The sequence below is a fragment of the Cygnus atratus genome, chromosome 1, assembly GCF_013377495.2.
Source record: "Cygnus atratus isolate AKBS03 ecotype Queensland, Australia chromosome 1, CAtr_DNAZoo_HiC_assembly, whole genome shotgun sequence".
NCBI classification, from domain to species: domain Eukaryota; kingdom Metazoa; phylum Chordata; class Aves; order Anseriformes; family Anatidae; genus Cygnus; species Cygnus atratus.
The window spans coordinates 116,859,213-116,875,515 of NC_066362.1; the positions used below are offsets into that span (position 1 = coordinate 116,859,213).

Below are 16,303 nucleotides of genomic sequence, written 5' to 3' on the forward strand. Positions count from 1 at the left end.
AAATCAACATGATTATAGCTGGTCAAATAATTATTTCAAGAACTGGAGAGAGAAGGCAGGAGAGGGTGTTAGATAATGTTGTCCTTATAAAGCATCACAACTACAATAAAATAGAGCCTCATTTGTTTACCAGGACTAGCCACTCAGATCTTGCAAGTTGCACACAGACCCCTGAACTGATGCAGTCGTTGTTGCCCTAATTTTTATTTTATGCTATTTTAATTTTTTTGTTACTGACTAACAGCACAGTTTAGAGCAACCTTCGGCATGCTATGCCTTGGTGCAGGGAATTGAGCTACCACAGCACCGTCTACAGCAGTGCTGATTCCAGGCAAAGGGGTCTCAACAGGCTCTTTTGCATTCCCACTTCGGCTTCATCCATTGCTAACGAATGAGTCTGTTTAAGCATACATAACTCACAGTTATCTCTTTCAGATCATCTGCAAAATGTTAATGTAAAGTGTTCCCATTTAAAGATCCCTTTGCATTGCAAGAGCCATGTGAAGCAGTCTCTATAGACAGGAGCAGCGCCCAAATTAAGCTAGTGTGGAAGAAAGAGGAACAAGAAACCTTTGTAAAAGGCCCCGTGAAATCCTCCCGTGCAAGAGAGCCCATCCGCCGTGTAGGCAGGCGGCATGATTAGCGACGGGCGACACCGTCCACCCTGGTGCCAGGGAGCTTCTCGGATCCACTCTACCATCCAGGCAAGACGTGACTCACGCAGCTCGCTTGCAACGAAGGAGGACCATCTGCTAGTCATGAGCAGATGACAAATTCACTGCATTGCGTCTTGTCGCTACTTCCAAATTTGTAAGTAAACACATTTTGTAACCTCTCTCGGAATACTTCAGAGCTTCGATAATGGAAAAGTTTAAATTTATGTAACGGGATGGCGGGGAGAAGGGGGGGAGAAGAAGTGTTTTTATTCTGAATGGAGACCGAAAGCACCCGCTCCAGCCCGAGCTGCTCGGCTCCGCGCTCCCCCGGGCTGCCGCCGCTCCGCGGTGCAGCCCCGACCTCTGCCGGCCCGGGCAGCGGCGGAGGTGCGGGTCGGTTTTCAGCGGCTGGGTTTCGCCGTCTCCCAGCTTGAAGGCTGAGAGGAGTACCGCAAAGAGTGAGCAGGGAACGTGCTGTGTGTTCACACTTCCATTTGGTTTAGCGAGGGCATCGTCCGCACAAAGCATCCCCGTTTTGAAGGACAAGAGCCTATGGTGGATGAAAAATTGCATGAATGTCACCTATGGAAGCTGTACACTAAACCCAGACATAAGAAGGCGCCAAATCACAGGACCATCCTTGCCTAACTGCTCCTACACTTCACACTCCCCATGGAAGGTAACTCTGTTGCTTGTAGAGAGGCACTGTCCTTTTCCAGTCCACCTCAGGGTGAATAACTGCTTTGCTCTAAGTCTCTGCCATCTGGATCAGCCCTACATGATGATGAAGGGCTAACTATGCTGCCTCTGAAAATTGAAATCGGGGGAATTGGGTGATGGTGAGCCTTGTATCTGTGCTATCCACATGTTAGCCAGCCCAAGGAAACCCTCTGTTGCTATTCTGCTTCTTCTACCCCAGCTTTTGTACTCCACAGTCTCTGCCTGAATGATTTGCTGACATGGGCAGCTTTCAGCACCTCTGTTTCTTTTGGAATGCTGGACATCCCAACCTGTCCTTAGCCCCCTTGGTGTTCACTCACACCTGAGAGACAGAAGAAAGTCAGAGACCAGCAACAAACCTCTGTAGACCGGCTTGTGAAATCACACGAAGCAGTGCACAGCCCTGAGGAAAGCACTGGACTCTTGCTGGCCAGGCATACGTGAAGCCCATCATCGCTTGGTGGTCTATTGGCTTCTGTGCCCCTCACTCCCCCAAATACCATCTTTATAACGTGGCTTTTCATCTCCCTTCAGCTGAAATTTCTGTACAAATTTCCGGCATTTCAAATTGCAGCTACTCCCACCTCCTTTCCTTTCTGGCCTCAACAAACACTGTCTCATCCAAGTAGTACTCAGCCCGAGCACTGCCACGAGCATCCTTTGCTTTCAGGTGGCCATGGCTCTGCTGCCACCACCTCTGCCCCCTTCCCCAGTACTGCCTTCTCAGCCACCTGCAGCAGAAGTCCCTTCCCCTCCTCTGTTCTCAAAGCCCCCCGTACACCCTCTTCACTAACCAGATATAATTTCCTGTCTTCAGCTAGCCCTTAACATAATCCTTGAATGCCTACTTGATAGATTTTCCAACAAGGACCTTTGCTCATTCCCTCCCACAGCTCCTCAGGCGTGAGATGGGCACACCACTAACACCTGCAAGACTGCTCCCTTGTCTTCTGTCAAAATCATCATTACAAGCCTCTGGGATGCTCTTGGAAAATCTTTACTGCAGACTGCCCATGTGCTGAGCTCATTTTTGATCTGCCAGACACTGCTGTTCCATCATTTCCTCGTACTTTCCCTTCTCTTTGCCTACTCTGTCATCTTCCTTGGCCTCTGCTTCAGTGCTGAGCTCTGTAGGACAGGGCCCATCCTTTTTACTTAGCCATTCAATACTCAGTCTGGAGGTGTCCTGGTTCTTGATTAAGATTCCTATGAACTATGGTGATATGAATAGTAAATCATTAGGATCGACTCCCTGGTGTTGTACTATCACTCCAGGCATTCGCTACAGCTCCCGGTAGTAATTTGTCTTTAACTATGCTTCAGCACCTCGGCAATGAAGGTAGAAAATGCGTGATGCTAGTTAGCTGTAATCATGGCTGCCACTGAAAACACCGGTAGATAACCAACAGAAATAAGTCCCATAATTCCTTATCTCAGGATGAAGATGTTGGTTTCTCTAGTGTTACATTTTTAACCCATTTTACTCAAATTTAATGCAGTCATTTAACTTTCATTTTCTTCCAGCTGCTAACCCCTCACCTAGTTCAAATGATTCATCCCTACTGCATTCACTGCCCAGGAATGTTGGCTTTCAACAAACTACAGCAAATAATGTAAAATAAACACAAGTGTGCTTTCATCTCACAACAATCTGGGTTAAGTACATATTTCACACACTGCACCACAGGATATGTTAAATTAAAATCAGAACCACCAGATTTAAAAATCCAATGCCAATTCAAACCATTGCTGAGTTATTTCTGTATTCACTTACATGTAATATTGGGCATGAGTAACAGCCATTGCTTTTTTAACCCTAAAATGTGCCATTTGACAACTTTTTTTCTCCATTAGTTGAGGAAAACCAAGAATTTTTGTTTGAAACTACTCTTAGTAAATATCCTTGTTATTTTTCTCAAGTATCCTGATCTCCTTGAACAAAACTGAGAGCCTGCAGATAGTCTTGTCTCCATATTTCTCTTATTTTAGTGTTCTACATTTTGAAAATTTACTTCCAATCATACACCGAAAAAGTAGCCTGGAATGGCTTACTTGAAATGATAAATAGGTTCTTAAATGTCTGCTGCTTCATTCTGCCAAACAGGCTGTATCTTGGATACATTTTCTAGTCAAAAGATGTAGAGGAGCTACATTTGAACAAAATACTGTAAAAAGAGGTTGTAGAGACTGGGAACTGACAGAAAAATATCCATGTACTGGGCACAACTCTGATTTAACGCACACTTACTCTAGATTTCCATAGCGTAATATTTTATGAATCTAGCTTCTCATTCCAACAACACTAGGATAGGAATCATGCTTTGGTTGTTGATTTATTTTGAAGATATTCAGAATAGACATTATATTTCCTTGAGACTTTATTAAATACAAGGCTTGAGATTGTCCCAGATTTAGAAAGTCTCTCTTTCTGTGCCATGTTGCTGTGTTTAGACATACAGAGGAGTCTAAAAGCCAGAAATGAAATGCTGGGGTTAGGAAGAGGAGAATTATTGTACTTCACCTCTTTTCTTTCCCTTGTCTTAATGAGGCTATTGTTTTGCCTCTGCAATATTTGTTTGAAGAGATGAACAGGAAGTTTTGGGGAGTTTTGCTAACTCTTTGACAACAAGACTCAGCTTCCTCCGCACTGCTTGGAAGGATCTGCACTTATGGGAATGACTGAAGTGTCCTGAGGACAGAAAAAGAAACAATCTCGTTTTAAGAGGTTAATGGTTCCTGGATCCTGAAGGACCTACCCCTTGCCAAAACTTCTGCTTGCTTTTCTCCTCTCAGCTTTCATGCTGCTGTAAAGCTAGACAACATCTTTCCCTCAGCAAGGAAAAATATTGACCTTTACTGGTGTTGACAAATACAGCAGAAGACAAATCCAGATACAAATATTTTCATCCATTGCCACAGAAACTCTCTGAGAGCTATACAGCCTTGTCAGGTCAGCTGAAATGTGAACACAGTCCGTTGGCTGGGAATGGATGGAAAGCCATCCATTTCTCCCTAACAAAGCAGCCCCATGTGCTCTTTTGCCTCTCTCAGGAGGAGAAACATCTCCATTCCCTCAAGCCTGCTTAGTTTCTCTTTTAGGTCAGCTTTTGTGTAAGAACGAAAGCAATGAAGCTTAGTAGCCATTGGAGGAGGTGGTGAAAAGCAGAGCAGAGGAGTTGGTTTTAAAAGATATGCAGGTCAGGAATGTTATCCTTGCTGAGACTTTGAGAGACAGCTGAATATCTGTATTATCAGAATTAGAACTGCTTTCTTTTAGCTCCACTTATAGCTCTACAACTTAAATTGTACTGCAATTTAAGTTTAGAGCTCAGTTCAAAAGCCAGTAGCTCCACAACTGGCATTGGTAAGGAAAAGAGGATAAATAAGCTAGCATTTTTTCCTCCTTTGAAATTAAAACCAATAAATGCCAGGATTTTCAAAATTCCAGGAAAATTCAGCCCGAGGGATTTTCTCTGTTGGCTTCAATAATCTTTGGATCCCGTCCTTGGAGAGAACACTTTTAGAGCAAAATATAATAACAAGCAAGAAGAGCACTGAATCTCATAGCCGCTGTACAGCAGAATTAGATCTTGCTGCACTCCTGTGGAGGTCTATACACTCAATTAGGATAACATTTCAGCTTCTTTTAACTACTGAAATCCTTATTCTCTAATATCCAGTTGTATATATTAGGGGAGTGCTATATATCCTATATTAGGGGAGTGCTATGACAGGCTTGGGCTCAGAGATGGGGCCCAGAAGTAGGGACATCCTCGTGAGAGGAGAAGGCCAAGGAGGCCCTCGTTTAAATTTTTGGTCCAAACACTTCTCTTTACCACCACTGAAAGGTAAATCATAGAATCATAGAATAGTTTAGGCTGGAAAAGACCTTAAAGATCATCTGGTTCCTCCCCTCCTGCCATGGGCAGGGACACCTCCCACTAGATCTGGCTGCCCAAAGCCCCAGACGTGGTCTTTTCATGGGCCTGCCTGCTACAGAGCTGCATGGAAATCTTCCATGGTAACTTATTTCCCACCAGAAATAAATAAATAAATAGATAGAAATAAAAATGTCAGTTTGTAAAAAACAAAGGGTTTTATCAAAGACAGATAATTTTGAAAAGCAAATTTTGAGAGGAATACTTCCAAGAAAGTCTCATCTGAATTTTCTGGAAGCAAATGTTTCAGTTTTTCATTTTGAAAGACTTTTTACTACGGTGGACTCCTACTTCAATAATACATTAAAAAATCATGTTTTCAAGGTGGAGTAAGAAAGAGGTATTGCATTTTTATCAAAATGAAACACTGAGAACAGTTCAGTGAATGCTGTTTTTTTTACAGGTGGTTTGGGGGAATTTATTTTGGGCTCAGAAAATTTGGAAGAAAAATGGAGTGTCTTTGTTCCATTCTGAGAAAGAACAATTTTTCAAACCCATTGCTTTCCCTCTAGACCAAAAACTCTCACCCATCCCTAATTCTCAGAAGCCTGCATCTTTTCCTATGGTCAGCTGTAGCTGAGCTTCGGGTGTTTGAGGGGAGAATAACCAAAGGAAAGCACTGTGCTGTCAGGGCAGTAGAAACTTTGGCTAGTGGCTAGGAGTGGGTGAGCCTGAGAATTACTCGTGCTTGCCTGCAAGTTGGCAGCATGTCTGGAGAGCATCCAGGATCTCCAAGTGCCCAGAGTTTACAGGCCAGCCCAGGAAACAGCCTGCTTTAACAGCTCTGGGACACCCGGGAGGCCTTTTTTGGTTAAGTGCAAACCTTTACTCACACGCACACACCCCACCTTAAGCAGCAATCCAGTCATTCTCAAAGAATGTCTTAAAAATAATTAAACGGCTTTACATCATGTTCCAGGAGATTAAAATTTTCTGCCTTGCATTTCTTAAAGCTACCAGCTTATAAGATAGCATGTCAAAGGAACAAAAGGTCATACGTGGCACTACTTGCTGCCTCCATCCGGGGGGAGTAGCCAAGCATTTTATTACCTCTTTTCTTGGCTAAGACGAGGAAAGAAAAGTGAAATAGTCTTAGCTTAGGCTATGTAGTGTCCCTTAGCCTCTCTCATACAAGTGTGGGGTCATGCATTTGGGATCACTTTAACTCCTGTTAAGTCATGGATGTCATCCAAACATGTGTTGAACATGAGGAGTATGTCCTCCTCAGGTGGAATTTGGAGATTCCCTTCATTTCTCCAGTATTTGTGAAAACAAACAAACAAAACCAGATTAGAAGTGAGGAGTGGCTCTAAATAATGTCAGTGTGGTACCACCTGCTGTGCTTGGAGGGCTGTTTTGTTTTTCAAACAAACTGACTAGATTGTTCACATTCATGAGAATTAAATATTGGTCTTTCAAGACTATCTATCCAGGAAAAATAAAACAATGGTGTCATCAGCAATAGGCAGAAACAGCTGCAAGAAACGGTTCTCGGAGTAATGCACTGGGAATAAATGTCTCAACATCACATTGAGAGAGAAAGGATAACAGAAGATGAAGCAGGTCAGCTGGCACCTGCAGCAACCTGGCCAGCCTGCCTGGCCCCTGGGCTCACCAGGCAGAGGCTTCTCAGGGGCCTCTGCACCAGCCATGGTCAGGGCACTAAGTCCTGGATCCCAGTTTGGCACCTCTGATGGTGGCACAGGACACTGATGCAGCACTTCTCAGCACTTCTCTCTCCCTCCCTGTTAAGTTCAAGTTTGATTTTTAATGCTTTTCAAATCAACTGTGATTCTTAGGGGAATCTCAAATTTCTTGTCATATTAGGATAACAAAAAATGTATGTGCCACTGTGGGCCACTACATCACACAACTCTGTCTTGTTCCAGTCCCTGGCATCCCAAATCACAGTATGGATGCAGCTCTAATAACCTCTCCTGGGCAAGCTGCTAGCCTCCTTGGGTAGAGAAAGGATATGAAGAAGAATTAATATCCCAAGACAAAAGAAAAAGCTTTTCCAAATTTTTCTCTTTCTTCTCAAGTGTTTGATGAAAATGTATCAAAGAGCAAAAAGGGTCTAAAAGAGCAAATGACAGTATATGGGCTTTGTGTCAGGCTCTGAATATGAAAGATGAGAAAGGAAAGAAAGAGACAAAAGAAAGGGAAGAAATAATAAGAAAATGAATAAAGGGAGGAAATGGCCAAGATATGAAAAGAAAGTGAGAAGCAAAATGGCTGAGAAAAGGGGGAGAAGAAATTTTGAAGGAAACGTGTGAGGCTGCAAAATAGTAGTTGTACATGTCTCTAGTGGAAAACGGTCATTATGGGGCACGTACAAGCAAATATGACATTAAAAATTACACAATAGCAGATAAGTGAAGGCTGTGGGTAGGTCTGGATAGTTCTCCTCCAAATAAGGCAGCTGAAAATCAGCGTTCCCTTATTGCAGCTATTGTGAAGCTAAAGTTCACTTGTACTGAAATGTTTCCTTACTTTGTATCATAGCCTGATAAGTGATTTGTTCCACTGGGAGAAAACCTTTTATCACCACGGCCCATGTGTGTTTTGTTGGCACAGTATCTGAAGTCCAATTATTCAATATACTTTTTCAGCTGGTGGGTATTTGTTTGAATTTTTAACAAAGGCGGGGTAAAACTGTGTTTTTGAGAAATTCTGCTTTGCACTTTCTCCCTGTCTGGGTCTTGGCTCTTCTTTTGCTACTTTCTGTCTACAGCCAAATCCACTCCCTGAAGCACCGAGGCACTGCAACGCTTAAATCCAAAAATCCTCTGAGTGTTTGCAATACCCCGAGCACCCACACACCCCGCTTCTTCCAGTGCCCTTTCCCACTGCGGTGTGCGGATGTGCTCTGGGCAGGCGAAGCACAGTCACATCTGCTCTCATCAAGGTACTGCTGCCGTAGCAAAGACAAGTGCAGCAGCCCCAGCAGTGCTCTCCCAGCACTGGTTCTCCCAGCAGTGTTGCAACCAGTGCTTGGGATAGCTTTGACAACACTCCCTCACCCAGTAAATTCGTTCTCTCCTTGATTTCACATGCTGAACAGTAGCCAAAGCCATAACCTGCGAACCTGTGATCTTTCTACCTTGCAAGCACCTTCCAGACGTACAGCTTAACAACCAGGTGTCCCATTACAACTAAAACCACCTGGAAATTTCACAGAACTTCTCCAAAATGTGCTATGTAAACGTCATGCTTTTTTCAAGGTCAAGACGGCTTCCTTTTTTTTTTTTTTTTTTTTTTTTTCCTCTCAGCACTATTTACATGGTAACTGTTGTTTTGCTGGACTTTTTTCTCTTTGATTCTTGAACAATTTAGGCTTTACATTAAAAAAAAATATTATACCTTTCTTTGCTGTGCATACATATGTGCTCTGTCTAAACTGATGAGCATCGCAGCTGCCTAGCATGAAGCAAAGTTCTGCTGTTTTATGGTAATAGTGCATTCCTCCTTGCATTTTGACCAATGGTCTTTATAACTGAAAGGTACACAGAATTTAGGCAAAGGTTAGGCAATATGTAAACATTGCACATTTTCATAAGAGATGCTGGTAACGGCGGCTATAAATCACAGACTTGGTAAAAGCTGATGGTGGACTAAGCACCCCGCATTCAACATAAATAAGGAAACAGTTTTCTTTGTTTGTACCCTCCCAGCATACCTCCCATTTAGTGATGCCTAAAACAATCAAAACCATTCCCCAAGCCACTGACCACGTCTTGAGATGCGCCCATTGGGATTCCCTTGGAGATGAGTCGCAGACCAAGACATTGGAATGCTGCTTGGCTGCAGAGCTACTGAAGATCAGAGTGAAAGTAAGGAGAAAGCAGTCATAAGGCAGAAAAAGAGTGTGGCCCTGGGTAGAAACCAGGACCCCAAACTTCTTTTGGGCAGAGAGCTTATTGAAAAGTCCAACCTTCATTTCCCAACACGGAAATGAACTTGTTGTTTGTTCCCACTGGTCCAGGAAGAAAAACAACACAGGATAAATAAACAGGACAGCCCCAAATAAATATTTGTCTCTGAATATCAGCGTCAAACCAGCATCCTCCTGGAAACATACTGGCAAGATGTCTCTTCTTCTGGGATGTGGGAAATACTACGTGCAGCCACTAGACAGCACATGGACTTAGGAACACAGAGCTGGGTAGCTGGGACATTGCAGCACAGACCTGCCTCTCCTTCATTTGCAAAAATCCGCAGGTCTAAATAAGAAAACGCCACTGCGAGAGAGAGTAGCATAAGGTCAGGCTCACTTTGCAAGGTAACATCCTTTCCCTGGGCCAGCACTGCTGCCCAAGTGAGCTGGCTGGAAACCGAAGGGAATTTTGCCATTTGAAACTGTTTACATTTCAAACAAAAAAGACTTTCATATTTCCTACTAGGCGGAAATTTCATAACTATGGCAGTAATGGAAAATAATTAGCGCAGTATTCTGAGACTTCATTCAAAATGTTATATCTTGATGCACAGGCTTTCATTTTTTGATCGATTACAGGCCCAGCAACAGTAGCAGCAGTCAGCTACACGACCATGGAGAGCCCACTAGCAACCCCTCTGAAACAGCTCGCTTACAGTTACATATTTCAGTGCAGGTGTGTTACAGTCATCTCTGTAGGGCGAGAACCATCAACAACACACCCGGCGGGCAGCCAGGAGGCAGGGCAGGGTGTCAGCATTGCTCTGCGGACAGGTCTGTCCTTCCGAGCTGCTTTCGACTAGGGGGCACTGTGAAAGCGTCGTGCTGCTCTGCGTACAAGTTGTCACCGAAAGTTGCACGGACATGGAGAAAACACAGGAACACGCATTAGCTACAGCTCCTGCTTTCATTCCAGCACACTTTTGTATCTGCTGGCTGCCCCCTGGCATAGCAATCCTTCTTTTTAGCTATTTTTAAGGCGTGGAATGGGAAAAAAAAATCTTGAATGCCTATTGCTATCCCCCTCCTACCTATATCCTATAAAGATTTTTAAATCCCAGATTAAAAACCACCTTAAAAATAGTTTTCTAACAACATTGCTTAACACAAACATTGAAATCCAAGGTCCCGATAACATGCCGACTGCAAGCTTTGAAATAACCTTTGGAAGTAGTACAAGAGGGTTATTTTCTGCCGTCAGATGACATGTTATTCAGCAACGATATTTGCCTTCTCTCCGAGGTGGCACGCCATGATTAAGAAGTGTGTTATCTTTTCTTCACAATCACTTGTAAAGATCTTAAATACCCGTGACATAGCTCTAGCCACCCCTCCAGTTCTCTGCCAGGTTGTCATTTAGCTTTATGCTCAGTTTAACATTTTTTATCCAAATTTGAATGGGGGGGACAGCCTAGTACTTGTTCCAGACACGTCCAGTGACTGCCGAGGTAGGATTTTATAAGCATCTCTGAAATCCCGTGCTATGTTCTGTTATGATCCCTTCACCCACAAGTTTTATGAAACAGTCAAGTTGCAAGGCCAGGAGTTACCACTGTGATCATCTACTCCAGCCTCCTGCAAACATCTGCAGTATTTCATCCACTAAATCCCCTAATGCCCCTAAGGGAATTACTGTTCCCTCTTGTGTGAATGAGCTCTCCTGAGCCAAGTAGCTTCTGTTTAAAGTAAAAATATTCCTTCAGAAAAAAAAATAAAAATAAAATAAAAAATTCAGCCTTACTTACATCACCTTTCAATATCAAATACCTTCTCTTTACTTAAGAGCTAATAAACTATGGTCAAGACATCTGTGGACTCCATCAGTAAGCTAAATAAATGGAGCTTCAGCTCTGTTTTTGTGAAGCTTATTTTCCCACATGTCCAAGTTTTTTTGTGCATCCTCCTTGAACTCTCCCTGGTTGGTCATGTTCACCTTGAAGACAATGCCAGAGCAGACACCGTGCTCCAGCAAAGGTCTTTGGGTCTGGCTCAGTCCGGGTATCTGAAATACAGGTGTCTATTGCTGAGGCTATCCTAAGGGCCAAACCTCTCTGGAAATGTGTAGCAGAACATTCCTGTGCTACCCATAAGGAGCTGCTTTAGGGACTGGGAGTTGTGCATCTCTTCTTTGAACCTCCATGAGGAATCCAAGCTTTAGGGATGGGAAGACGGGGGAGAGCCTGCTTTTGAGGACATTTCTTTCTCACCAGACCTGACAAAGTTATCTGCTTAGGAGATAGGGTTTTCTACGTACATTGTCACAGCATTAAGGCGCTGCAGTTCAGGGTCAGGGCCCCACTGTGCTTGACATTACAGATCCAAAACCTAAAGTTCTTCCCTGTCCTGTGAACAACATTTTTTTATTATTATTATATATTTTTTTTCCTCCAGAGTCGAAGTGCTAATAGGGCTTTTGCATGCTGTTTGTTTCACTGTGATTCAAAGTAAAAATTACAGTAATGATCAACTTTGTTCTGTACTTTTTTGATCAGCACCTTATTTCCTTTCTTCCTGCTGTCCAGGATTGTTTCCAGTGGTTCGAGGTGCTCTTAGGCCAAGACATCAAAAAGCAGTTGTCAAGTCTAGCTGACTTGTATGTAGTAAAAGCTGATAGTAAACACTTCTCTTTCTTTTCCTGAATCTTTTCATTCCTGACCTATATTAAAAAGAAAAATGCAAATATTGATAAAAGTAAAATGGAGTGGTCCAGGAGCTTTCTACAAGTATTAAAAATAATGATTTAGCAGTTCATTAGAATTTACTTTCCTGTCTAATTCTCAGTCAGCTCCACTAGCCATGCCTGACTGGTAAAGGTATTCAGTAGAGAAACTGGGGCTAAACTCAATAGGAAGCAGTTGTTGAATATTATCATGATAGAGCAGCTTTGTGAAAGCAGAGACTGTATTCGATGTTTTCACTGTGGAAAAACAGTGCTGGGATGTGGATGAGGAAAAATTAATTGATACATGCTGTTACTCTTCACTCTATTCTCTTAATAATAACTGAGATGAATTCAAGCCATGTCACTCAACTCTGAATTTGTTTGGAAAGGATTCAAGGAGTAAAGGAAACAGCATCCTATCTGAGGTTCAGCCTGCATCTCAAAATCTGTTCCACTAAAGGGATGAGGAAAATGCAACAGAACTTAATTGATATTGAACATGGTGGATTTTGTTTCATCTCCTCTCTAGAAAGCAAAATATGGTCTATACTTATTTTAAAAAGACTGTGATAAAAATGATGAAGCAAGAGATAGAGGCCATAGCAGGAAGACTCTGGATCCTGATGGCCTCTCTTTTCTAGCTGCTGTCATGACACATGTCTTTCCCCTGTGGAGACTCAGCTGGCCTTAGATGTGGCTGGTTTTTGTGATTTAGCAAGAGGATGGTGCTGTGTCTAAAGTACCAGCCCAGTATTCAACAGGCACCTGTTCCATTTCAGGCTCTGACACAAACTTTCTCTGTGACACTGAATAAATCACCTGCACAAAGAGAAAGCAGAAAGGTGGTAAGACAAATTGACTGTGGTCAGTGCTCAAAAAGTGTGGAATATAGCATTCTAACTTTAGCAACAGCGTGCTTTTAGAAACTATGTAATTTTTAAATGAAACATCAAAATTTCCCCTCTTATCTTGAAATGAAAGTTTTCCCCAGATAATGGTTTGGATTATTTTGTTCCTGGTAAATAAATAAATAAATGAATACTTTAATTGCAAAAATAGCTATTTAGAAATAAAACAATATGTGTATGCCATTACAGCACTTCAGAAATGAAGCCCATCTGCAATCTGTTCTCTGAATCTTAGTCCACTGACCTAGTGTGAGCACACAGACCCTCAGTGAAGAAGAAGAGGAGGCAGAGGAAAAATGAATGAGAGCCTCAGCAGATAAAACCCAAGAGCAGTGCTCAATAAAATGTGTGGGAAACAGTAAGTGCAAATGTCAAACATGGGTTAGGAAAAGACAACAAGTTAATTTTCCTCGGTCGGGAGGGGATTGCTGGTTACCCATTCATGTGAGGGTTCAGAAAGTGTGTTCTCCCCAGAAAGCGCTCCATGCACCAGAAGTAGGAAGGCCACCTCTGCCAGTCCAAATCTTAGGACCATTTACTCACGTTGCATAGATATGTAGAAGTATTTTCCACCCTCCCAGGCATCATGTGGACCAAAGTCTGTGGCTCCTTTCACAAGATTCATAAATGTTGTTGTCATTCTTCCTCTTTTTCACTGGAGGGAAAGATGCTGTGAAATTGAAAGGACCAAGTGAGAAAGCAATGGAATGAAAGGAAAAGGAAGAGGCTTTGAGTGCTGAAGTGTGGAAGGAAAAATAACCCACCTTCTAAACCCCTAATACTTCCAGCAAGAGGAAAGATATACCCAAATGTGAAAAGCACAGGTAGAAAAACAACAATTTCTAAGGTCAAAACCTCTTCCTCTGTGCTGTACGATGTATACATTTTTTGAGTATACATTGGTGTGTGTGTGTGTCTATACATATACAGAGAGAAACAACGAGAGAGGAAAATCATTTCTGCTCAGAAAAGTTAAATTACAAGAGAGCTTTGGGACAGCAGAAAGCAAGTAATATGGTTCCTGTAATTGCATAATTGGTAGTGATTATTACAAAACATTTTTTGTAATATTTGCTCCTATTTTTGTGATGAATTAAGTAAGTCAGAGGAGAAGTAACAGCTCCATATTTCTTCTATAAGACAACATTGGTATCTCAAAGGACAGGATGGACATAGAGAACATCTGTTTCATTAAGTGTGGAATACCAGCACCATTCCTAGTGCCCTGAAGAATACAAAACATATGTAGCTCTCACTAAAAAGAAATTTCATATGAAGGTCCAACCCAGAGTTTCCATGAACCAGCAGAAGGGCTTTGAAGACAGTCAAGAATACAGTATTTCTGTTTTTCAAAAATGTCTTCCTAATGTAGAAATACCAGTTGTATTGGGTTTACATGGCAAGGTTTTGGCAGTGGGGGGCTGCAGGGGTGGCCTCTGTGAGCAGAGCCCAGCAGCTGCCCCATGTCAGACCAGAGCCAGCTCCAGCTGGCTCCAAAAGGGACCTGCCGCTGTCCAGAGCCGAGCCAGGGAGTGACGCTGGGTGGGCCTCTGGGAGAGCAAAGTTAAGGAAGGGAAAAAAAGCCATGAAACAGCAGCTGGGAGAGAGAAGTGAGAACATGTGAGGGAGGCAGCCCTGCAGCCCCCAAGGTGAGTGCAGCAGGAGGGCAGGAGGTGCTCCAGGCAGGCAGCAGCAGTTCCCCCGCGGCCTGTGCAGGGAGAGGCCCCTGGTGGAGCAGGCTGTCCCCCTGCAGCCCATGGGTCCCACACGGAGCAGATCTCCACGCTGCAGCCCCCCTGTGGAGGAGCCCACGTGGAGCAAGTGGATGTGGCCTGGAGGAGGCTGCGGCCCATGGAGAGCCCCCGCAGGAGCAGGCCCCGGGCCGGAGCTGCAGCCCGTGGAGAGGAGCCCACGCAGGAGCAGGGGGTCTGGGGGGAGCTGCCGCCCGCCCGTGGGGGACCCGTGCTGGAGCAGTTTGCTCCTGGGGGATGGATGGACCCCGTGGTACGGAGCCGTGTGGGAGCAGTGCTTGAAGAGCTGCTGCCTGTGGGCAGCCCCAGCAGGCTCAGTTCGGGAAGGACGGCATCCCGTCGGAGGGACCCACATGGAGCAGGGGCAGGGAGTGACCGTGAGGGAGCAGCAGAGACAAAGCATCAGGGGGTGACTGCAGCCCCCATTCCCCCATTCCCCCATTCCCCTGTGCTGTTCAGGGGGAGAAAGTGGAAGAGGGTGGATGGGGGAAGGTGTTTTGGTTTGCTTTTAGTTTCTCACTGCTCTAGTCTGCTAGTGATAGGCAATAAATTGTATTAATCTCCCTGTGTTGGGTCTGTTTTGCCAATGATGATAATTGTTATCTTCCTGTCCTTATGTCAGCCCTTGAGCTCTTTTCATCATATTTCCTCCCCCTTTTCCTTTGAGTAGGGGGAGTGAGAAAGAGGTTGTGGTGGAGTTCAGCTGCCCAACTGAGTAAAACCACTTCACCAGTTCATGATCAAAAATGACCCAGGCTGTCAGGATTGAAAATCTCACTGAAAGTCACCTTAGAAACACCTCTCTGGCTTTTGCTTTTGAAAATACAGTGTCCAAAGAAAAATTAAAGGCAACTCACCCTGTGGAAAGAGTACTGAAGAACCTCAGACTCCTTGAATGTCACTGCATTTAGAAAGCAGATCTTCTAGCCACACAGTGTCCCCAACTTCCTGCTTACAAACTGTTTCAGCATTGACTCAGTAGGAATAACACCATCCACTGAATCACCCACCCATCTGCAACACCTGCTTCTTCCTTGGCTATTACGCCTTCCTTGGGATGACTCAGTTGAGCTGCGCTTAGCTTGTGAGATAGGAGACCATACCTTGAGACACATGGGCTGAGAGGTATTCAAGACCCCCTACTAATTTCCATCTTTCTGCAACCTGGGACACAATAATCCCTTGTCCACTCCCTGTGACTCCACACAGTTGGGGGTTGTTTTGTAACTTTTCCAACCCTGCCTATCTGGAACACTTTCCTGCCGAGACACTGACTCACTTCCTCTTTAGGAAGCTCACCCAAAATCCTTTTCACTTTAGTTTATAAACTATTATTAACTCCATCTGTAAAGCAAAACTTTACTCATCGGTAGAGCTAGCTGGGAATTTTCCAGTGATACACATTTTTTATTGGAAGATGTTGATTTGTCAAAACATAAATCTTTTTTAGAAACACACCAATTTTGCTTAGGCTTTCATCAGAAAAAATTGTTTGCATCCAGAGTGGAATTTCTTGTTGCAAAGAAAGAAAGAGAACAGCTCAGCTTAGCAAGGCACTAGCATTCAGGTCACTGACATAGGAGAAGTGGACTTTTTGGCAGAACAGGGACCCAAATTTAGTTTTCCTAACCTACACACTGCCATAACAATCATGATCTCTTAAGACAAAGCAAGTTTGTGGCCTCCCATTGACATTGTTTTATTAAGTAAACAGTCTGTGGTACAAGGACT

The 16,303-nt window shown here is 43.7% G+C and overlaps 1 protein-coding gene across 1 annotated transcript; it reads right to left on the minus strand.

The window, feature by feature from the left end:
- Positions 1-752: 752 nt before the first annotated feature.
- LOC118247802 (uncharacterized) lies at positions 753-15,849 on the minus strand. Its single transcript, XM_050712192.1, has 5 exons — positions 15,430-15,849; positions 13,365-13,491; positions 12,679-12,732; positions 11,747-11,907; positions 753-1,206 (listed from the first exon to the last, which is right to left on the minus strand). Exons 2-5 carry the CDS (start codon positions 13,407-13,409, stop codon positions 753-755), a joined length of 714 nt encoding a protein of 237 aa, XP_050568149.1. The 5' UTR covers positions 13,410-13,491; positions 15,430-15,849.
- Positions 15,850-16,303: the final 454 nt, after the last annotated feature.